The sequence below is a fragment of the Bos grunniens genome, chromosome 11, assembly GCF_055505025.1.
Source record: "Bos grunniens cultivar Pamir isolate PY7600 chromosome 11, Bosgru_T2T1.0, whole genome shotgun sequence".
In the NCBI taxonomy this organism is placed as follows: Eukaryota; Metazoa; Chordata; class Mammalia; order Artiodactyla; family Bovidae; genus Bos; species Bos grunniens.
In genome coordinates, this window is record NC_141175.1 from 13,478,170 (window position 1) to 13,502,428 (window position 24,259).

At 37.2% G+C, this 24,259-nt stretch overlaps 1 protein-coding gene across 19 annotated transcripts in view; it reads left to right on the forward strand.

Annotated features, from left to right (window-relative positions):
- The window catches only part of STRBP (spermatid perinuclear RNA binding protein), a 199,131-nt gene that overhangs the window by 116,116 nt on the left and 58,756 nt on the right, over positions 1-24,259 (forward strand). For all 19 annotated transcript variants that reach the window (XR_015136366.1, XM_086325341.1, XM_086325335.1 and 16 more), the window contains 6 exons: positions 7,255-7,346; positions 7,858-7,953; positions 9,171-9,282; positions 9,954-10,051; positions 10,247-10,358; positions 23,990-24,082. Coding sequence is in view for 18 of the 19 variants with exons in the window: in XM_086325341.1 (XP_086181467.1) it covers positions 7,255-7,346; positions 7,858-7,953; positions 9,171-9,282; positions 9,954-10,051; positions 10,247-10,358; positions 23,990-24,082 (603 nt within the window). In the remaining variant the exon portion in view is untranslated. The remainder of the gene's footprint in view (positions 1-7,254; positions 7,347-7,857; positions 7,954-9,170; positions 9,283-9,953; positions 10,052-10,246; positions 10,359-23,989; positions 24,083-24,259) is intronic.

Consider the following 24,259-nt stretch of genomic DNA (forward strand, 5'->3'; position numbering starts at 1 on the left):
TTGGTATCAGCTAACCTGTTCTGGGTAGCTTGGTTATTAGGTCTGATTTTAGGGTTAAATGTGGTTCAAAACAGTACTGTTTTCAATTTTACATGTAGTAACTCCGTAACTTTTTAAGAATTATGCTTTAATTGCCTAAGTGTTTTGTAATGTAAGAGAGATAAATTAGGGGGCTTTTTATTTTTTTTTTAAATAATCTTTAGTAAAAATTTTTTTCTAGGAGGTGTGTGATCCTTTTAACATTTAGGATTTTATATATGTGGGAATTTTAATCTGACTTTCTTCTGAAGTTAAAAAGAATTTCTGCATAGCAGTGCCGTCAAATAAAAGTGGAGTGAGAAATCTATTCTGTTTTAAGAAGTACTGTTGGAGCTGGATTTCTTTTTAAATATTTTTATCCTTTCACATCAGCTTGTTTCTGCCTCTTAGTCCTGTCTCTAGAAACTTGCCGTGTGCTATTTCTCCTGTGTCAGACCTTTGACCAACTGGCCTCTCTGTTATGACAGTTTAGAGGCAGTGTGGCCTAACTGGGCCATCAAGGACTCCCTGTTGCTGTTTTTCATCACTAGATATTCAGCAAGTTCCATTGTTTACTCCCCTACCTGAAATACCAGTGCAGCAAGAAGTATTGGTCAGTTTCTTAATTTATTTCAAGTTGACGATAAAGGAAGAAAAAGACACATTTTATCAGAGATGTTAGAATTTCAAGTTTTGAAGGCATGACTCATAGGATTTCTTAAAGTAAAAGTGATAGACTTCCTTTTTAAAGAAGTCCTTTGGGTACTAAAACCGGCTATACCATACCCAACAGATAGAAACTAGGTGCATTTATGAATCATAGTTTAAAATTAAAGTACATCCACTCTGTAATTGGGTTTATCCCTGTACTTTTTCTTTTGGGCTGTATATAGTATCTCTAACACCTCTGAAGAACCAATCTTAAATGGCTTAATTTCTTTAACAGCATTACAGTTCACCATTAACTGTAGAACTATAAAATGATTTCTGAAGTATCAAGATAATTCTGTTAATTCTGGTAAGCTGTGTTCTATTTGACCCTCTAGTGTAAAACTAACCATTTCTAAGTATAGTTATAGATATTATTAAAAATTATTTGAGTATAGAGAGATGAGAAGATGACTGAAGTTGCCAGAGGCTAAATTTGTCTAGATTTGAAGTTGCCAAAGACTAAATAATGTTTGCTTGCAGCTGGAGACATCTCTCCCATTACTTTGAAAGCATTGAGAACAACAGGCTTCTTTCCCTCCATGGTTTTGTGCACTTACATGGGATTTTATGGTTTCAGTGATAACTAAGCTTAGTCTGTTGCCTTTATTACTAGGTTCAGAGGACCTGAAAACAGATCTTAGTATGTTATACCCTTACTAGAAGACTAGTTATTGCAGAATGGAATTTGCAGTGGAGTAGGGGAGTCATAGTCTGTTCAAGGTGTTCAGGTTATTAAAGGATTGCAAGACCTCTTTATAAGCTCAATCTCATCAGCTGATGTTAACATAATTGCGTGGGATCAGATAAGATGAAAGAATCAGCTTGAATCTAATTTTTTACACGTTACTTCCTCTCCTTTTGAATGGCAGCAAGATTTGCTTTGCTGTTTTCCTTAACCTCACAGCCCTGCCCACTCACCTGTTATCTCTTATAATTTGCTCGTTTTGTCTAATTTAGACTTTGTCGAAGTTTTTAGATCTGTGCTAGCAGTTTTGTGTGTTACTGGGTAACTGAGGATCCAGTGTAAGCGTTTAAGACCTGAGCTGTACAGTTCTATAGGATTTCTTTCATCCCACCAGATAACTCCTCTTGCCTTGATGCAGTTCTTTTCAGCTGCATGGGGTCAAAGTACAGATTCATTTGGGTTCCAGGAATTTCTAAGTTTGAGAGAAATCTCTTTAAAAAAATATGCACTCATTTTCTTTCTCAAAGTTTAAAAAAATTCGCGTTGTAAATACTTTTTGGGGAGAGATTTTCCTGCAGAATATCAACTTCTCTTCTCCCACAGAACAAACCGGCTGTTCACAGTATATACCTCATGTGTTTCCCTTTCCTTGGGACATATTTGGGTAAAATCAAAAAGGAAAAATGTCTGAGAGCAGGCAGAACTGGAGGACTGAATCTGGTGAGAGCACCACACTTTTCTTCTCAGTGTGTTTCTGCAGAAGTGGCTCTAGCTAATTACTCATTTCCTATTGCTGTTTGGATTTTCAGTGGCCAGACTATAGTGAATTTCTTTGGTATTATTTACTGTTTCACAGGTAAGAGTCCTCCTGTGCTGTCAGCCTTCTTTCTATATTCTAACCCTTTACTTGAAGGCCCTGTAGAATAACCATTCCCTATAACTATATGGGGCTTCTCAGGTGGCGCTAATGGTAAAGAACCTCCTGCCAATGCAGGAGACACATAAGAGACGTGAGTTAGATCCCTGGGTCGGGAACATCCTCTGGAGGAGGGCATGGCAACCTACTCCAGTATTCTTGCCTAGAGAATCCCGTGGACAGAGGACTTTGGCAGGCTACAGTCCTTGGAGTCCCGAAGAATCAGACACACTGAAGTGACCTAACATGCACACATACATGCATTACTACATGCTTCCTGCTAAAGAAGACATAGCAAAAAGAACACAGACCTTGGTGGCAGCCAAGTGTTTGACCCTTAACTCCATTAACTGTTACTGTGTGCCTTGGACATATGTCTTCACTTCAAAATGTGGGTAATGAATACTTTAGAAGTTGTTTGAGAGAATTTATGTAATAATATGACCTGTATAATACCCAGCACAAAGTGATTGATTAGTAAACAGTGGTAGTTAGTTTAGTAAACAAAAAGTCACAGCACAAACTCATCTACTCAAAGTGCCTTGAATTTACAGTGAGAATAATGTGTAATAATAGGTTTGAAGTAGTAAACATAAACAGAGTTAAACTGTTAAATACCCATTGATGTGTAGTACTGAAATCAGTATACTGTATTTGCTGCAGTGCTAGTAATGAGCTGACTTACTATTAATGTAAATTTATGGTTCATTGAGACAGATGTCTTTTTCCCTACCCATGTCCTTTATCCGTAGCACCTTGAGTGGTACCTAATACTTAGAAGGCAATTAAAACCTGTTAAATTAATTTTTGTAGCTAGCATATTATCTGATCAAATAGAACTGTTTGGTGTGTAAGAAGCATTAACAATGGACATCTCAGAATTCAAGTAATATATATATATTAAAGATTTTGCTTTGCTAAGGTATTTTATAACTTACTGTGTTATAAGCACTTTCTCATATATGATTTAACTCTCAATAGCTATGAGGTGAAGAAGGCAATGGCACCCCATTCCAGTACTTTTGCCTGGGAAATCCCATGGACAGAGGAGCCTGGTAGGCTACAGTCCATGGGGTCGCAAACAGTCGGACACGACTGAGTGACTTCACTTTCACTTTTCACTTTCATGCATTGGGGAAGGAAATGACAACCCACTCCAGTGTTCATGCCTGGAAAATCCCAGGGACAGGGGAGCCTGGTGGGCTGCTGTCTATGGGGTCGCACAGAGTCGGACACTACTGAAGCGACTTAGCAGCAGCAGCAGCTATGAGGTAGATAGTTGTCCTGTTTTATAATGAAGAAAGTCTGATGTTTCACCCATCTCTTCTGACTCTCAAGTCCAGTTACTATATAGGATGATCGTAGGAGATCTTAGCTGATTTAGTTTTTCTGAGCGTCCCATGGTCCAAGCTGCTTTTGGTGCTTGTGATTTTACACCAGAAGTATATTTGCTGAGGGTGATAAATCCATCTGCTTACTGTATTTACCATACTTTGAAACCAAGTGGATAGGGAAACTTCAAAGGCACTTGTGATAACTTAGACTGAGATAAACTGCAGTGCTCAATATTAGGGGAGATTCTCAGGGTGTCACAAAAAAGTTGCCCAAGCGCCCCTTAGTTGCCAGTGTGAACTTCCAGTGCGGTTTGTCAGAAGTTCACTAGTGTGAGTCCTATTAGGTGGAGGACTAGTCCAAAGGTCACAACGAGGATTTCTAACAATGCTGCAGTTTTATTCTCCTGCCTTCCCCAGCTGCTTGACTTGCCTTGTCCTGTGTAAACCTGTAGCCACTATCTTTCCAGTGGCCCACTGCCTACTGAGGCATTGCAGAAAAGTCATATCTAGTGATGTTTCTGTCATAAACTAGGATAACAGTGCTCTGTTTTACCTTCATGCTACATTTACCTGTTCATATTATTGTAGCCTGAGGTTTCTCATGGATAGTGACTTGAAGCATAATGTCTGCTCTTCACACAGCCTCAAGGAATTGAGAGAAGGACTGCTTGGATCTCTTCAGGCTACCTTGGAGATTCTGTCAGTATGCACTCAGTAGCTCAGCTTCATTCCAACTTTGAAATGTCAGGGAGGTCTTCATGATAACCCAGCTTGATTGTTTTATCTTTGAAGAACTCAGGTTCCAGACACATAAATTCTATTTAACACAATCATGTTCTGGCTTTTCCCTGCCCCATCTGCAGGCTAGTGTTTTTGTGAACAGGCAGAGTTAGCTTGCATGTAAGGGATGGAGAGAAACTGACCAACATTTCCTGCAGGACGGTGTGTTTCTGGTCACAGATCTAACCCCTAACCAAATAAAAGTTAGGCATAATAGACTTCCTTTCAGTGCTTCCATTGTTTAGAATGTTTTATGTACCTTCGTGCTCTGATGCCAGGTTATTGAGCAGTGAATTTTTTAAAAGCTGTTTTTCTTTGCTTTTGGCATTTTTGTTACTATCCCCTATGTTTTTTTTTTTTTTTAAATCTGTTATACTGGTCACTATAGGAAAAAAATGAAATGGTTCATAGTTCCATTGTTTCTGATTTAAAGACACCAAGATACCTTTTTTACTAGAAAAGCTTTGTTTCTCTACAAAACTGAAACACCTATGTTAAAGTTTATACAGAAATGTTAAATTCGAGGTTCTACTTTGAGAAGTGCAGTGTTTTTCCAGCAGCAATTCTGTGATTGCCACATTTTTTAATGAATGAAAATATATAAAACTGTGTTATTAATTATGTAAAAGAAATAGGCAAGCAAGGCTTACAAGTAGCACTACAGTGCCGCATAAATTTATATAGTTTTAAAATAAGCTTTGAAGAAGGTAAAATGAGATGAATTATTACATCCACTCTGCTGTTCTCACCTCATGAATATTGAAACATTTTGGATCTTTTGACTTTTTGACTATCAGAGCATGAAGAAACCTGGTCATGCTGGATGATGATGTTAAAGGGAATTCAGTCAAGTCTTCTGTTCATTGCCTGTTCCTTTCATCTCTTTTTAGTAGAATCTACTGCCTCCAAATGTTGACTGTCTGTAGCAAGCTGATGTCACTAGTTTTTTAAAATAAGAATTAATGAATATAATTTGACTTTGGGAATAAGAGAATTTATCTAAACATTTTTGCCATTGTTCCCCTGTAAAACTGTCTGTGTGGTGATGAGCAGATGTTAATTACAAGCTGTTCACCGGACAGCAGCATCAGAAAGTTGAAACGGAGCTCTTTGGCCTTGTCTCTTCCTACCCAGACTTCCTCTGACCCCTCCCCTCTTCCACTGATCTTGCCCCCTGCCGCTCTCCTGCCCTCTAGCCTTTCCTGATACTCCTACTTGATCCAATGACAGAATGAAACATAGTTTGCTTTACTCTAAAAGTCCTAAAAAATAAGCATGGTCTATTCCTTTTCTTGAGATTACATTATTTAGCAGTCAGTCAACCTTTGTCATGTCTAACTTCTAAGAGATTCTAACTGTTCATTTATAGTAGTTCTGCTTTGTATGTGAGCTTTACACAGATGCTTGTATTGACCACAGTTAAACATTTTGACATGTAAACACGAAAATGAATTACTTCTGTGTTTTGTGTCATTCAAAAGAATTACGCAAAGACAGGAACTAGGTCGCCTATGAAGTAAATACCTATAGTGTGTTTGCTTATGTTTATAAATAAAAGCACATTATCATTTCTTTTTGAGGCTTTCCATTTTATGAGGAAAAAGGGGTAATGAAATGAGACCCTGTATTGTGAATTTGTTGGCAGATATTAATGTGAAACAATGCAAGTATCTGCTGTAGGGCTCACCTGGTCAGAAAATAAGTGTGTAGCACTTCAGCCTTGACATGTTGAAGCCAATAAAGAAAGCCCACATAAACATACTGCTGAGATTGTGACTGTCTGATTGTACCAGGAAGTGTTGGTGGGCTCTGTGAGTTCTTAAAAGAGGAAGGTAAATACGACTTAATTGGATTAGACAAAGACTTCTCCAAGAAACATTTGTATGTTATATGCATTTAAATTAATGCAGCGATTCTTCAAAAGTTTAAAAACCCACTTTTTAGCGGCTAAGAGGAAATAAATTTGGCTATCTAAACATGGATTTAGTATCTTGTGACATCTTCTCAAATATGAATATTTGTCACTAATCACATGTTTGAGTTCTTAATTTTGCTGCTCCTGGCCATCCAGTCCAACTCTGAAATGTTAAGGCAAGTCAGATAGTTGTACTTCAATAGTATTCTTTGCTGCTTTTTGGGGAAAAAAAAGGTATGCAAAACTTGAAATGTATTTCACCATATTTCATATTTTAGTTTTAATAATTTTGGTTTAGAGAAGAAACAGAGAGCTCCATGGTTACACTGGAAGAGTTCTCCTCAGTGGGGTAAAGTTTCTATTAATGGTTATCTTGTTGGATGAGTTAATTTTGTTGTAAAATAAAATTGCCATGCTCAGTGTATTGTTAGTATATCTCAAATTGATGACCTAAGCCCTAATTTTCCTTAAGAACTGATTAGTGATTAAAATCCCTTCTTCTATAAAGAAAAGTTGTTATTGCTGTTGGTCCCAGATTTCTACTCTTTGTACCTTGTCAAAGGAAAAGTGCTATGTACCTATTTTGTGCCCTGTGATGTTACATACATGCTTAATAAGATCCCAGACTGTATGTAGCAGTGATCATTGATTTGTTTACTGACTGAGCGAATGCCTTTGTGCTTGTGCGCAGAATGGCTCTATTGATGATTTACCCAAGTAATGATAGTGCACATAATCTAAAAAGAAAGCAACAAAGCCAAAACCTGAAATCTTCTGGGAGTCTTATTAGTTATACTCATATGCTGCTCTTCTTTTTATTTTTATTGTTTGGTAATTTGACAGGAATCCCTTGGTCAAATTGTATCTGTCTCTCTTTATTCCATTTTCCCATTAGAAAAAGTTGCGATGAAAGATCCTCCGGACTTACTGGACAGGCAGAAATGCCTGAACGCCTTGGCGTCTCTTCGACATGCCAAATGGTTTCAGGTTGGCTTTTTGTTATTCTCTTATTGTTACTGTAACCTTTTGCAGGTTTCATTTGGAACACCTGCCACTTAATGGTTTCTGTGTAATATATAAAATGGGGTGCGCTCTACCTCTTAGTGTTATTGTAGGGGTAAATGATTTAATTTAGGTGTAGTGCCTACTATAGCTTCTACTATAGTTAATGATGTTTAATTGTCATATAATCCTTTTGGACTTAGTACTCTGAATTTCAAATGACAGCTTATAAAATGCAAACATGGGTGAGAAAAGCTAAAAATGGAGTTGCCATGAGGCTATAAAACCAATTCTAATAATATACTTCCTTTACTTTAAACTCTGCCTTCCTAAACCATAATTTTACTACTTTTAATAACTTGAGTTTTTGGTTTGCTTGACAACTTACGAAGATTGACCAATTAGTATTCATTTTAAATAACCTGTCCATGATCAGTGTCCTTAAAATGAAGAATGGATTTCAACAGGGATATTGGAATCATTTTGTTTGTTTTAGGCAAGGGCAAATGGATTAAAGTCATGTGTAATTGTCCTCCGCATTCTCCGTGATTTGTGCAACAGAGTCCCCACATGGGCACCATTAAAAGGATGGGTAAGTACTTAAATATGATTAAAAGCAAATTATGAAACTATAGTCAGAGGAAATCCTGTAGAAATTATATGTTACTGTATTCTGAATTAGCTAAGGTGTGCATTTATCTATTTTTGTTCTGGGAAAAAATTATAGAGGTTTTTATATGATTTCTTTTTTATGAATTTAATTTGTATTATACATACATTTATATTTATAAATTTACATTAATTTGTAAAATATGTAAATTTAATAAGTAATATAATATCTTCTAGCCACTAGAGCTTATATGTGAAAAATGTCTCTTTTACTTCATCATATTCATATTATAGAGACTGAGATAATTTTTCTGACAAAAGGTTCTTTACCTGTTAAAAGTGAGTGTCTTCCTGCACTTTTACTCTCCACTGATGGTTGATTATTATTGACCTACTGCCTGGAAAAGATGCTTGACTGGCACATTTCTCTTTCAGTGCTGCTTCCATTTAAAATAAAAATTACCTGGTATACCAGTATAAGGTTCCCATATCTTGTTTTCCTTTCTCTTTTGAGTACAGACATTTAAAAATAAGTTCATATTAGTAATTAAAGTTAGGTGAATAGTACAGTTAACCGTAGTTTAAAATGTATGTTGCCAAACTTAATTAATTTGGAAATTATTATGCTTGATCCAGTAAAGAACATTATAAAACAAGTGAAGTTATAAAGGGTTATTTTAGATTAATTTAACAATTATTACTTTGATATTGGCATTATGAACCTTTTAGTTTATTAAATATGGAGATTTGGTCCTTTTTTAATTCCAGTTGTACTACTTGGGGCAGGATGTCTAGAATGAAGTCTTATTATGGTTTGAGTCCATCCTAGGTAAAGTGGGAGATAGGTGGGCTGGGTTTGAACACTGATTATTTATTGGCCATTACTAACCTACATGAAGGCTTGTTAAATCTTTGTTAAGTTAGATGACTGCAGTTTCTTTAGTAATCCTTTCAGGGTAACTGAAAATAAACTTTTTGTAGCAAAAAGTCTTCTGAATATGTACTCTCAAAAAGAGTTGATTTAAGCACTCTGGCTGGGGTAAAACTTGATAATCAAGTGGGAAAAGTTAATTGGGCCCTAAATGTTAAATGGACTTTAACCTTTTGGCCTCCATTGTAGATAGAAATGTCAGCTCACATTTAACTGGAAACCTTTTAACACTTGGTGCATGTACTAATTTGTAATTTAATATCTTCTAGCCACTAGAGCTTATATGTGAAAAGTCTATAGGTACTTGTAATAGACCTTTGGGCGCTGGGGAGGCCTTGAGACGAGTAATGGAGTGTTTGGCATCTGGAATTCTACTTCCTGGTAAGGGTTTCAAACTCTGGAGGCAGAAGAATCAACAATTTCATTTAAATATAGTTTTCTATTATGTGCTAAGTTTGTCCTCTACACAGGAAAATGATGTGTAGGAGTTGTTTTGCTTTGAATTTTAGCAACTAGAAGTGTCATAAAACTCTCTTTCAATAATTGTAATTTATGTTTTATATATACTAACATAAAAGGTACTAATAAGATATTGTGTCTGCTATGAAGTTGCTTTACCCAGAACTCTGAATTTGAAAATGGTTATGTGAAGTTAAAATGTATGATGTTCATTCTGTTTGCAGTCTGGTGTTTAATTTGGAAAAATTAAATTTGGTCCTTTTTTCCATATATAATCCCTTAAAAGATTTGGGGTGATTCATCATGCTGTTTCTAAATTCTCAGAGTTAAGACCCAATTTTGACCTTAGATATACAAATGACTTCTAGTAAAATAAGGACATTTAAATGCTAACATATTGAAAATAAGTGTCCATTTTACTCCATTTAATTCAGCAGACTTTTAACCTTGTTCTTTTAGGTTTTTTTTTTTTTCCTTTTCTTTTCTTTTTCCTCTCCATTCTTTTCTTTCTCTCTATTTTGTGTTAGTTTACTGAATTCTAAGTTCAGTTCTGAATGGTACTTGTGTTTGTTTTTTTTTTGCCTTTGCCAAAGGGGGTCCTGGTCTTCATGATCCTTGTGAGCGAGATCCAACAGATGCTCTGAGCTATATGACCATCCAGCAAAAAGAAGATATTACCCACAGTGCACAGGTAGGAGATGGGCCCTATGACTGTGGTCTCTTAGAAAGAATGATATCATGTAATTTATTTAAAAACTTTTTTCTTGCCTTCTGTTGGGGACTTTTGTCATCATAATAATAGCATTTGATGAATGTGTTTTTAGCTAGATGTTCTAAGGGCTTTATGAATGAAAAATTTTAATAAATATAATCTTTTTTTCTTTAGCATGCACTCAGACTATCAGCCTTTGGTCAGATTTATAAAGTGCTGGAGATGGACCCCCTTCCATCTAGTAAGCCTTTTCAGAAATATTCCTGGTCAGTTACTGATAAAGAAGGTGAGTATAAATATTTTGTATTGGGGTGCGTGTGGGCAGTGATGGAGATGGTCGTGAAATGTTTATCTTGTTAGAGCTGAGAGCATTTGAAGTTTTTACCCCAAGTCATATATAAGAGCGTTTACTGCTTTTCTTCATTTTCTTCTGTCCCATCAGTGACATCAACTTGCTTTCATTTGTTCTTTCTAGTGACAAACTCATTTGGCTATTGTTGATCAGATTCCATTACGGCATAGACTTAGGGACGGCACTCTGAGAACCCTTGGTCTGAAGTGAAGAGAAAAGTCACAAGCTAGGGGGAGATGTCAGGGTCACTCATCAGTTTGATGATCTTGTCATGCTTGGAAGTGTTATGTAACCAAGAAAGAGAAAACATATGCATAATATAGGAGAAAAATATATTGGAAAATTCAGAACTGTCTTCCATTTGTTCTAGTCTGTGTGAACTCAGAGTTTCAGCAGAAAGAGCACAGGCTTTAGGGTCAGTATGACCTGGTTCCCCTCACAGTGCCCATGCTCACTAGCTTTAGGCCTTGAGCACTTAGTTCATCTCTTGCCTTGTGGGTATTACTCCCACTTTATTAGCTATTGTCAGATTATATGCCCATCTCAGTGCTTGGAAACAGTAGATAACGCAAATATGAATCTTCTTATTCTCATTATGCCACAAAAAACCTCCCTCCCTCTTTTCCTCCCTCTCTCTCCTATTATACTAGAAGGTGGGATGTTTAACACCAGTTATTTTCACCTGTGGCATCCCATCTACCACGAATGATACTATTCTAATAATTTTTTGAATGACAAAAATAGTGCAGTGGCCCAATCTGTTTATTAAAAGAACAGAATTCCAGTGTATGTAAACACTTTTCAGGGAGTCTACCAAATCAAAATTATTTCATAATAGTACTAAAACTTTTTTTTTCACCCATTTCTGCTCTTTCATGTGTTTACAGTTTTCTAGAAGCTGCATATGACTTGTGATGGCATCGTCACTCTGATGCTAATGAATTTTTTGTATTAAAATTTTTGTTTTAATTTCTAATATGCTAACTATTGATTGACACTACCCACAAAACAAAGTTCTTTGGGTGCTCAATTTTTTAAGAGGATACAGTGGTCCTGAGACTGAAAAGTATGAGCATCACTGCCTTCTTCTGTAAATTCCTCAGGGGTAAGGAATCCTCCAGAGCTCACCACAGAGCTATTACAAACCAATGCTCAATAAATGTTTGTGGAATGATGGCCATTTTCTTGCAGAGAGTGCTCACTCAGCAGCATTTTTGAAAGAGATTCACATAACCATGTCTCTAGATTTAATGACTGAATAGAAATTTCATATATATTTGTAGATTCTAGAAGGCAATGGCACCCCACTCCAGTACTCTTGCCTAGAAAAATCCCATGGATGGAGGAGCCTGGTAGGCTGCAGTCCATGAGGTCGCTAAGAGTCGGACACGACTGAGCGACTTCACTTTCACTTTTCACTTTCATGCCTTGGAGAAGGAAATGGCAACCCACTCCAGTGTTCTTGCCTGGAAAATCCCAGGGATGGGGGTGCCTGGTGGGCTGCCATCTATGGGGTTGCACAGAGTCAGACAAGACTGAAGTGACTTAGCAGCAGCAGCAGAGTTAATAATGAACATTTTTATTTTAGTCACTGAATTCGTAGTAGTTCTTCTGGTTTTGTGTTTTGTCTTTTACTGGATAGTAAAAGTTTATTGTTATGTGACTTAGACTTCTTTTAACTTTTAAGTTCTCAAGAGTTTGGGAACTACTGGTCTGTCAATTTTTAGCTTAAAATAGAACCAGACAGTTGGTGTTTCTATTTGAGTCCTATCAGTTACTACTAGCTGCATGGCTTGGCCGTAAGATGAGGGAATCAAGGCTGTTGCCTCCAGACAGGAGCTGCATTATTCTTCATGCTTTCATGTTTTTAGCACCTGGCTTTTAAACTTTATTCTTAGAATTCTTGGTGATTTCAATATGCATTTAGATGATTTTTTTCTTTAGAATTCTGACTTCTTAATTCCTTGACATCCTCTCTCACAAATATTTTCTACTTCGTCTCAGGTGTGCATTTTGAGGACATATCCTAGATCTTGTCTTCAGTATGTGTACTTGTGCCCTCTCCCTAATTCATTCTCAAAAATCCCACATTGTAACTGCCTCTAGTTGTCATAATGTCTAGTACTTCTGCTCCAATTCTTGATACTCATCATTGATTCTGTTAACTTCTGATAGTGCTTCACCTTCCTCATGTTCTCACTTCTGTCACTTCTCTGCTTATAGTCACGTGGTCTGTCATTATGATCACTCCGTAGCATATACCTTCTTTGTTGATCCTCTCTTCCCAGCAACTCTGGTTGAAATCCAACTCTTTCCCTATGTCAGACATCATTGAAGAAAAAAATACTTGGACATCTTAACTCTTTTCCCTTTAAGTTTCAGACATTAACCTTAAGTAGACTATTTGTGTTGGCTGGAAATTCTCTTGTAAGTTGTAGAGTTCTCCAATTTTCCTAGACAACTGTTGAACATCTTCTGTCACTTTATACTTTTCTCCCCAGCTCTCCTTCTCAACTGATGACCTTGTTTGTTTGAAGTCCCCTTGCACTTAACTTTCCTTCCCTTGACTGGGAAAAGCCCAGCCTTTCTACTCATTCACTATATCACATCCCCTTTTGCCTATAGATGAACATCATCCAGCAATTCTTTCTTTTCTCATCAGCATGAATTCCTCCTTTTCTGCTGAACCATTCTCATCAGCATAAAAACCTGCTATAATGTCTCTCATTTGAAAAACAAAGCTAAACTCCCCCCTTGATTCTGCAACTTTCTCCAACAGGAAGAAGCTGCTCTCTTTTATAGGAGTATGTTTCTTTTTCCTTTTCCTCACTTTCTTTAAAGCTTATTCCAACCAGACTTTCTTCCTCATCTCTCTGAGTCTCTCCTGTGACCTTTTCAGCAACACTGGACACAGGTGAATACTGTCTCTGCTATAATTAGTTATATATAGAAAAGTATAAGATCAGTTCAGTCTCTCAGTCATGTCATTAAAAAAGTAATTATTTAAAAATTCCATATAATCACCATCCTAGTTAAGAAACAGAACATTGTCAGCTTCTCAGAAACATTTATTTATCCTAACACATCACTTCCCTGCTCCTTAAACTACTGATTTTTTATAATATTTTTGATTTTCTTTAAAGCTTTTCCACTTTTGTATGCTTTCTTAATTTAATTTGCTATTGCCTAGAACTTTATAGAAATAAAATCCTACTGAATTTAATCTTCCATGACTGGCGTCTTTCTGTCCAGTGTTGTTTGGAATACTTTCATGTTACTGCACATAGTCATAGTTCATTTTATACTTATGTAGTGTCCATTATGAATATGCTGTAGCTTAGCCATTGTACTTTGGAAGGACATTAGGCTTCTTTTTATTTTTTGGCAGCCACCCACATTGTTGCTGGGAGCTTACTTATATATGCCTTCTGGAGTATAGATGCAGGAGTTACTGTAGACCAGTATAAGATCTAGGAAGTTGTACACATAGCAATTTATATTCCTACCAGAAGTGTATGAGAGTTCCTGTTGTTTTATATCCTCAACAACATTTGCTATTGTCAGACACTTTTTCTGACATGAAGTACTACTTTTCATTTGACTTCCAGGTCATTACTTTGTCATGGATCTTTATACGACTGTACTTTCCTCAGCTGTCTTTGTTTTTTCTTATCTTCCTGATTTCGAATATTAAAGTGTCCTGGGTGCAGACCTCAAACCATTTTTCTTTATTTACACCCATTTAGACTCTTTCAGAGATGTTTCTTGTCTTGAAATACCTTCTATTCACTGCAGATTCCCAAGTTTACGTTTTCACTCTAGACTCCCAGCCCTTGACCTCAGCCCTCCCTATCTGAATCCCTCTCAGTGTTTCCACATGGATGTCTCACAGACACCTCACACTTCAGATGTCCTGTCCTTAATCTCCTTCTCACCTGTTCTTCCCATTGTTATCGCCATCCCAGACGTTGGAAACTACCCATCTCCGTGCTCAGGCCAAAAACCTTCACCCTTGAATCTTCTCTTTCTTTCACCCACATGCACATCATCAGCAAACCTGGCTGTTTTACTTTCAAAGTGTGTCTGGTATTCAGCTCTTTAACTTCTTCACTGGTGCCATCCTGGCCTAAGTTGCCCTTGTCATCTCTTGCCTTTGTTATTGTCTGTCTGCTGTACCTGGTCTTCCTTGCCTTCCTTATCTGTTCTCAATAAAGCAGCAGTTTTCTTTTTGTTGTTCCCCTTATTATCTATAATTACAGATTCATAAGAAATTGCTAAGATTGTACAGAGATGTCCCATGGAACCTTCACCTGGTTTCTCCCAGTGGTTACATCTTGTGTAACTATAGGAGAATATGGAAACCAAGAAATTGATATTTATACAATGTGGGTATAGGTTTTATGCCACTTTATCACATGTATAGATTTGTGTAAACCCCATGGCAGACAAGACACAGATGATTTCATCACCACAGAGAACTCGTGTATGCGGCCTGTTTAGAGCAATACCACTCCTCTTCCTTCAGCCATCCTAAAGCCTTGGAGTGAAAGTCACTCAGTCGTGTCTGACTCTTTGCAAGTAGGAATGGGTAGCCTTTGCCTTCTTAAGAGGATCTTCCCAACCCAGGGATCGAACCCAGGTCTCCCACATTGCAGGCGGATTCTTTACAAGCTGAGCCACAAGGGAAGCCCTCAGGCCTTGGAAACTACTGATTTTTCTCCATCTCTGTAATTTTGTTACTTCAAGAATTTTATATCAATGAAGTTATCATTATGTGATTTTTTGAGATCCTCATCCCCCTACTTAGCCTGATACTTTTGTGACCCATCCAAGTTGTTGGCACATGTCAATAGTTTATTCCTTTTTACTGTTAAGTAGGATTCTGTGCCACAGATGAACCAGAGTTTGGTTAAGTCATGCACCTATTGTAGGACATTTTGTTTGTCTCTAGTTTTTGACAATTACAAATAAAGATGCTGTGAACAACCTTGTGGGGGTTTTTGTGAGCAGATCATAGAAACACAGATTTTTGTGTGTTAAATTAATCGGCAGTTTTCCTTTGTTGCAGTGTTTTGTTCAATTTTGGCTCTAAGGTTTTACGGGCCTCTTAAAATGAGTTGAGAAGTATCCGTCCTTCTTTTTCTGTTCTTGGAAGAGATTGTGTAATATTGATGTTATTTCTTTCTTAAATGTTTGGAAGAATTTATCAGTGAAACCATTTGGGTGTGAGATTTTCTTTGTGGAAAGGTTTTAACTTAAGGATCTAATTTCCTTTATGTGTATCAAGCTATCTTCTTATGAGAGTTTTGGTAAATTGTGTTTTTCTAGGAATTTGTTCATCTAAATTTAAATATAGTTTATAACCACTTGTAAAAGAATGAAACTAGAACACTTTCTAATACCATACACACAAATAAACTCAAAATGGATTAAAGATCTAAACATAAGACCAGAAACTATAAAACTCCTAGAGGAGAACATAGGCAAAACACTCTCCGACATACATCACAGCAGGATCCTCTATGACCCACCTCCCAGAATATCAGAAATAAAAGCAAAAATAAACAAATGGGACCTAATTAACCTTAAAAGCTTCTGCACATCAAAGGAAACTATCAGCAAGGTGAAAAGACAGCCTTCAGAATGGGAGAAAATAATAGCAAATGAAGCAACTGACAAACAACTAATCTCAAAAATATACAAGCAACTCCTACAGCTCAACTCCAGAAAAATAAATGACCCAATCAAAAAATGGGCCAAAGAACTAAATAGAAATTTCTCCAAAGAAGACATACAGATGGCTAACAAACACATGAAAAGATGCTCAACATCACTCATTATCAGAGAAATGCAAATCAAGACCACTATGAGGTACCATCTCACACCAGTCAGAATGGCTGCGATCCAAAAGTCTACAAATAATAAATGCTGGAGAGGGTGTGGAGAAAAGGGAACCCTCTTACACTGTTGGTGGGAATGCAAACTAGTACAGCCACTATGGAGAACAGTGTGGAGATTCCTTAAAAAACAGAAAATAGAACTGCCTTATGATCCAGCAATCCCACTGCTGGGCATACACACTGAGGAAACCAGAAGGGAAAGAGACACATGTACCCCAATGTTCATCGCAGCACTGTTTATAATAGCCAGGACATGGAAGCAACCTAGATGTCCATCAGCAGATGAATGGATAAGAAAGCTGTGGTACATATACACAATGGAGTATTACTCAGCTATTAAAAAGAATACATTTGAATCAGTTCTAATGAGGTGGATGAAACTGGAGCCTATTATACAGAGTGAAGTAAGCCAGAAGGAAAAACACCAATACAGTATACTAACGCATATATATGGAATTTAGAAAGATGATAACAATAACCCTGTGTACGAGACAGCAAAAGAGACACTGATGTATGGAACAGTCTTATGGACTCTGTGGGAGAGGGAGAGGGTGGGAAGATTTGGGAGAATGGCATTGAAACATGTAAAATATCATGTATGAAATGAGATGCCAGTCCAGGTTCAATGCACGATACTGGATGCTTGGGGCTAGTGCACTGGGACGACCCAGAGGGATGGTATGGGGAGGGAGGAGGGAGGAGGGTTCAGGATGGGGGGCACATGTACACTTGTGATGGATTCATTTTGATATTTGGCAAAACTAATAGAATTATGTAAAGTTTAAAAATAAAATAAAATTTAAAAAACAACAACAAAAAATAAATATAGTTTATAAAATCCTCTTCTTAGTGTCTGCAATATTGATGTCCTCTTTTATACATTTTTGTACCTTCTTTTTTTCTGATCATTCTTACTACAGATTTATCAGTTTTTAAAAAGAAATCAGCTTTTGAGTTTGTTGATTATCTCCTGGCATATGCTTGTATTTTATTTCATTGCTTTCTGTTCTTATCCTTTATTCTTCCTCACTACGTCCTCTGGGTTTAATTTGCTGTTCTTTTAAGAAAAATTTTGAGGTGAATACATTATTAGTGTTTAGCCTCTTATATTATCATATACACTATTAAGACTGTTTTCCTTTATGCCCAGATTTATGTGCATTGTACTCTTTTTACATTAGTATTTTTATTATCAGTTGGTTAAAACTATTTTTTAATTTTCCCTTGTTACCAGTTTTTTGACACATAAGCCATTTAAATGTCATTGTTTAATTTCCAGACAAATGAAGATTTTTCTAGTTAATCTCTATTTTTGAGCTCACTTATTCTACTGTGATCTGAGAACATGCTTTGTGTGATTCCGTTGCTCCCCACCCCCCATCAAGTTTGGCCTTGGAGTACAAAATGAAGCAGGGCAAAGGCTAAGAATTTGGCCAAGAGAACGCACTGGTCATAACAAACATCCTCTTCCAACAACACAAGAGATGACTCTACACATGGACGTCACCTGATGGTCAACATTGAAATCAGATTGATTATATTCTTTGCAGCAAAAGATGATGAAACTCTATATAGTCAGCGAAAATAAGACTGGGAGCTGACTGTGGCTCAGATCATGAACTCCTTATTGCCAAATTCAGACTTAAATTGAAAAAAGTAGGGAAAACACTAGACCATTCAGGTATGACCTAAATCAAATCCCTTACAACTATACAGTGGAAGTGACAAATAAATTCAAGGGATTAGATCTGATAAAGTACCCGAAGAACTATGGACAGAGGTTTGTGACGTTGTATAGGAGGCAGTGACCAAGACCATCCTCAAGGAAAAGAAATGCAAAAAGGCAAAATGGTTATCTGAGGAGGCCTTGCAAATAGCTGTGGATAGAAGAGAAGCGAAAGGCAAAGGAGAAAAGGAAAGATATACCCATCTGAATGCAGAGTTCCAAAGAATACGAAGGAGAGATAAGAAAGCAGTCCTCAGCGATCAATGCAAAGAAATAGAGGAAAACAACAGAATGGGAAAGACTAGAGATCTCTTCAAGAAAATTAGAGATACCAAGGGAACACTTCATACAAAGATGGGCACAAAAAAGGACAGAAATGGTATGGACCCAACAGAAGCAGAAGATATTAAGAAGAGGTAGCAAGAATACACAGAAGAACTATACCAAGAAGATCTTCATGACCCAGATAACTACAGTGGTGTCATCACTCACCTGGAACCAGACATCTTGGAGTATGAAGTCAAGTGGGCCTTAGGATGCATCACTATAAACAAAGCTAGTGGAGGTGATACAATTCCAGTTGAGCTATTTCAAATCCTAAAAGTTGATGCTGTGAAAGTGCTGTACTCAATATGTCAGCAGATCTGGAAAACTCAGCAGTGGTCACAGGACTGGAAAAGGTCAGTTTTTCTTCCAGTCCCAAAGAATGTTCAAACTACTGCACAGTTACACTCATTTCACATACTAGCAAAGTAATGCTCAAAATTCTCCAGCCACGCTTCAACAGTTTGTGAACCATGAACTTCCAGATGTTCAAGCTGGATTTACAAAAGGCAGAGGAACCAGAGATCAAATTGCCAACATCCATTGAATCATTAAAAAAGAAAGAGAGTTTCTGAAAAACATCTACTTCTGCTTTAATGACTATACCAAAGCCTTTGACTGTGTGGATCACAACAAACTGTGGAAAATTCTTCAAGAGATGGAAATACCAGACCACATTGTCTACCCCCTGAGAAATCTGTATGCAGGTGAGGAAGCAACAGTTAGAACTGGGCATGGAACAACGGACTGGTTCCAAACTGGGAAAGGAATATGTCAAGGCTGTATATTGTCACCCTGCTTATTTAACTTCTGTGCAGAGTACATCATGTGAAATGGCAGGCTGGATGAAGCACAAGTTGGAATCAAGATTGCTGGGGGAAATATTAATAACCTTAGATATGCAGATGACACCACCCTTATGGCAGAAATCAAAGAGGAACTGAAGAGCCTCTTGATGAAAGTGAAAGAGGAGTGTGAAAAAGCTGGCTTAAAATTAAGCATTCAAAAAACTAAGTTCATGGCATCTGGTCCCATCATGTCATGGCAAATAGATGGGGAAACAATGGAAACAGTGAGAGACTTTATTTTTTTGGGCTCCAAAGTCATTGCACATGTTGACTCCAGCTATGAAATTAAAAGACACTTGCTCCTTGGAAGAAAAGCTGTGACCAACCTAAACAGTATATTAAAAAACAGAGACATTACTTTGCTGACAAAGGTCTGTCTAGTCAAAGCTACGGTTTTTCCAGTAGTCATGTGTGGATGTGAGAGTTGGACTCTAAAGAAAGCTGAGCTTTGAAGAATTGATGCTTTTGAACTGTGGTGTTGGAGAAGACTCTTGAGAGTCCCTTGGACTGCAGGAGATCAAACCATTCAGTCCTAAAGGAAATCAGTCCTGAATATTCATTGGAAGGACTAACGTTGCAGCTGAAATTCCCAATACTTTGGCCACCTGATGTGAAGAACTGACTCACTGGAAAAGACCCTGATGCTGGGAAAGATTGAAGGCAGGAGGAGTAGGGGATGACAGAGGATGAGATGATCGGATGGCATCACCGACTCCATGGACATGAGTTTGAAAAAGCTTTTGGAGTTGGTGATGGACAGGGATGCCTGGCGTGTTGCAGTCCATGGGGTTGCAAGTAGTCGGATAGGACTGAGCAACTGAAGTGAACTGAACTTGGTTTTTCTTGAAAGTTAGTTTATGGCTCAGCACATGGTTGGTTTTTATAAATGATTCATACTTTGAAAAAGTGTGTATGGTCTGCAGTTGGTAGAGTCAGAATATTCTTTACATGTTAGGTCACATTTGGTCATGTTGTTTAAATCTTATACATCTGTAGTATAATTTTTTAAAACTTTATTGTCTTAATTATTGAGGTAGGTATGTCAGTTCCCCTCAATTATGGATTGTCTGTTTCCTGTTGTAGGTCTTTCAGTTTTTAGTTTCTAGAATCTTGGCTTTTCTAGCTTTAGATATTATGGCAGAAATTCTTCTTGATGTCTTTTCTTTTTGAGAAGTCTGATTGTTCTCTTTAATACAGTTTGTTTCTGAAAGAATGTTTCATTATCAGAGTCTTTTGGGGATCTGTTTCTATTTTCTGCTGATTCTCATGATTTTTGTTAGAATATCTTGTCTTTTCATGTGTTTTTGTTTTGAGTCCTGGAGATGTAAATTGAAAACCTTTTAGAATTCAAAGACTAGAGTAATGATGCCGTCCTTCAGGGAGGATTTATATTTCTTTCTGGGCTAGTGGAATTGGCAATCTGGATCATCCTAATGGAATTGGGCATTCTGGTGATTTGAAGCTGGGCCTCAATCCTTGTGAAATCCAGACTATTTCCACTTCATTTACTTCCCATATATGGCACTGGAGAGTGCTACCCCACAGTGTGGGAAATTCACCAGTCCTTCCTCTTTTGGAGGTCCTTGAAGTTCAGTTTTTCGTCCCTGAGACCTGGGTGCTATTAAAAGTACTCTGTTCAGAATTCACCATTACCTGAAGGGGAGGGATTGTTACAGAGTTTGGAATTGACATGTACACATGGCTATATTTAAAAATAAATAACCAACAAGAATCTATTGTTTAACAAAAAGGTAGAGGACGAGAGAATGATAAATATGAGATGAGATCGGCCACATATTGATAATTCTTGAAGCTAATTGATGGATTCGTGGGAATTTATTATACTACTCTTTACACTTTTGTGAGTGTTTGAAATTTTCCATAATAAAGTTTTTTAAGAAGTGCTCTGTTCAGTTCTTAGTGGCTTCTTCTGGGGGTAGAAGATACCTCCAAAGATAATGTGGCCCCCAGCGCAAGGCTTCCTTCATCTCCTGGACCTTGACTCCAGAGTTCATTATTGCACAGAAGCAGATATTTATTCTGCATTTGGTCCAGCTTTTCTAATTACTCTCGTCAGGAAGTCTGTTTCCTTTGACTTACTTTCTCATACTAGAAGTGGAACTTTTGTATTTTCCAAAATTTTGTCTGGTGAGTTAGTGGCAGTTAAGGTTGAGAACTTCTGCTCCTGCTCACTGTCTTCTTTTGCCCCCTTGTTGTTCACGCCACTCCACCACTCAGGCCTTTATGCTGTTTCTTAGTATGTTCCTGCTGGAAGACCTTTGTAGTTGAGTTTTCTCTTCCTGGGGCTCTTTCCCCAAATAGCTGAATTTTCTTTGCTTCAAGTCTTTGTCAGTTAATGACCTTATCTATAAGTGATACTTTTCTGATGGGTACCACATGTTAAAAAAATGGCAGTGTCTGCTCTCCCGTAAGTCTCTTACTTTTCTCCATTGTGCCTGGACTGGATGACATGCTGGGCTTAGTCTCCACCACCAGGTGCGCACACGCTCTCTAAAAACAGGGAAGTTGTTTTGTTCTCAGTGTCTAGCATCTAAAATTGTCCTGAACATAGAAATATGCTCTATTAATATTTGTTGCTGAATAAATACATGAATGAAATTGTAATGAGAATGATGAAATACAGACTTCATAGGATGCTTGTGAGAATTAAATTGATTCATATAAGGTATTAAGAACAGTGCCAGGCATATGGTAAGCCCTCACCTGTTGTTGTTGTTGTTTTTTTTAATTTTAATTAAAACAATTTTTAAAAATTTATTTTTAATATAAATTTATTTATTTTAATTGGAGGCTAATTACTTTACAATATTGTATTGGTTTTGCCATACATCAGCATGAATACGTCACAGGTGTACACGTGTTCCCCAACCTGAACCCCCCTCACCTGTTTTTAAAAATTGTTACCTCTCAAATGACCACTTCTTGTTTCTAGGTACTGTATGTATTGAGAACAGCTTGTTTTTTTGTAAGGCATGCTCTCCACCCCCGTTACTATTATGATTAGCTCCAGATTTTACAGCCCTTGTCCAGTAGCAGGGATGGTAGAATGAAGCTTAATCCATGCAAACTGTTCATGTAGCTGGAGATTTTAGAGAACAGATCTGTATGTTTAAGCCAGCTAGTGAATTCCAGGCAATCAGAGAGCAGCTTTTAATGCAACTTAATGATTGCTTTGATAAGCTTTTCTCTGATTGTTTTTGTTTTGGACAATAAAGCTCCTGCTTTATGTCTGCCAGTATTATTAACTAGTTGCTTTATCTAAGAAATTGATAATACTAGTTTTTAGTTTTTGTTCCATACCCATTATGTTGTTTCTAAGTCTTATGTTAGATAGTTTATAAGATGCAAGATAAGGAGAAAATATCTTTGACCTTCCTAGAGCACTAAGGAAACACAAGGTGTCTATGTATGAAGTAGACAATGACACAAGACTCCATATGACACTTTATGTTTCTGATATCATAGAAACTCTTATAAAAAACTGAGATGAGAGAGAAGCTGAAGAAAACTTAATGAGATGAGCTGTAAATAAAATCTTGAATAGGAATTTGAATGGGCAGGCAGAATTACTTTGTAGTATGAGAAATAATCAGATTTCCAAAAGCATGAGATTTTAACATGTTGACTTTAAAAATTTATGTAATAAATGTTAACTTAGAGAAATATTTGAAAAGACATAAGTGAAAATAAATCTTACTACCAGAGATAAGTACTTTTAACATTTTGATATATATCTTTCCAAACTTTTTTCTGTTTATGCATATACAGTTGTGAATATATGCATAGATATTTGTATGAATATATTTGAATAAATGAAAAAAATATAAGAAGGGTTAATATTGTTTCATGAAGATTCAGTTAATAGTTTTTGCTATTACAAGATTATAAAGTTACTGCAGATGGTGGCTGCAGCCATGGAATTAAAAGACGCTTGCTCCTTGGAAGAAAAGGTATGATCAACCTAGACAGCATATTAAAAAGCAGAGAGATTACTTTGCCAACAAAGGTCTGTCTAGTCAAAGCTATGCTTTTTCCCAGTAGTCGTGTATGGATGTGAGACTTGACCATAATGAAAGCTGAGCGCCAGAGAATTGATGCTTTTGAACTGTGGTCTTGGAGAAGACTCTTGAGAGTCCCTTGGACTGCAAGGAGATCCAACCAGTCCATCCTAAAGGAAATCAGTCCTGAAAATTCTTTGGAGGGACTAATGCTAAAGCTGTAGCTTCAATACTTTGGCCCCCTGATGCGAGGAACCAACTCATTGGAAAAGACCCTGATGCTGGGAGGGATTGAAGGCGGGAGGAGAAGGGAACGACAGAGGATGAGATGGTTGGATGGCGTCACCCACTCAATGGACAGGAGTTTGAGCAAGCTCTGAGAGTTGGTGATCAACAGGGAAGCCTGGCATGCTGCAGTCCGTGGGGTTGCAAGAATTGGACACGACTGAACTGGACTGAACACATGTATGTTTTAAAATTTAAAAAATTTTTTGTATTTTGGCCACACCATGTGGCATGTGGGATCTTTGTTCCTCAATCAGGGGTCGAACCCACGTCCCCGGCATTGGAAGCGCAGTCTTAACCACTAGACCACTAGCGAAGTCCCTACATTTTCAATTGATCAGTGAAAGGGTCTTATTGTCCTTGTGTGATTCCTAAGATTTTTCCTTCCTGAACATATTAAATACATTTGGTAGAGTAAGTGAAATCACTATTTTAACTGATAATCTCTTGTACCTTTTTTTAGGTGCTGGGTCTTCAGCTCTGAAGAGGCCATTTGAAGATGGATTAGGGGATGATAAAGATCCCAATAAGAAGATGAAACGAAACTTAAGGAAAAGTGTGTAAAATCTTTATTCTTATAGATGTGAACTAGAAAGGATTTATGTCCCAGGAAAATAAAAATTAAAAAGTGAAGAATTTGATTGATTTGAATTCGAGTTTGAAGAACATGAATAGCTTCTGTTTTCAAGCACCATTTGCTTAAGATATATTAATATTGGCAAACTAAAATTAA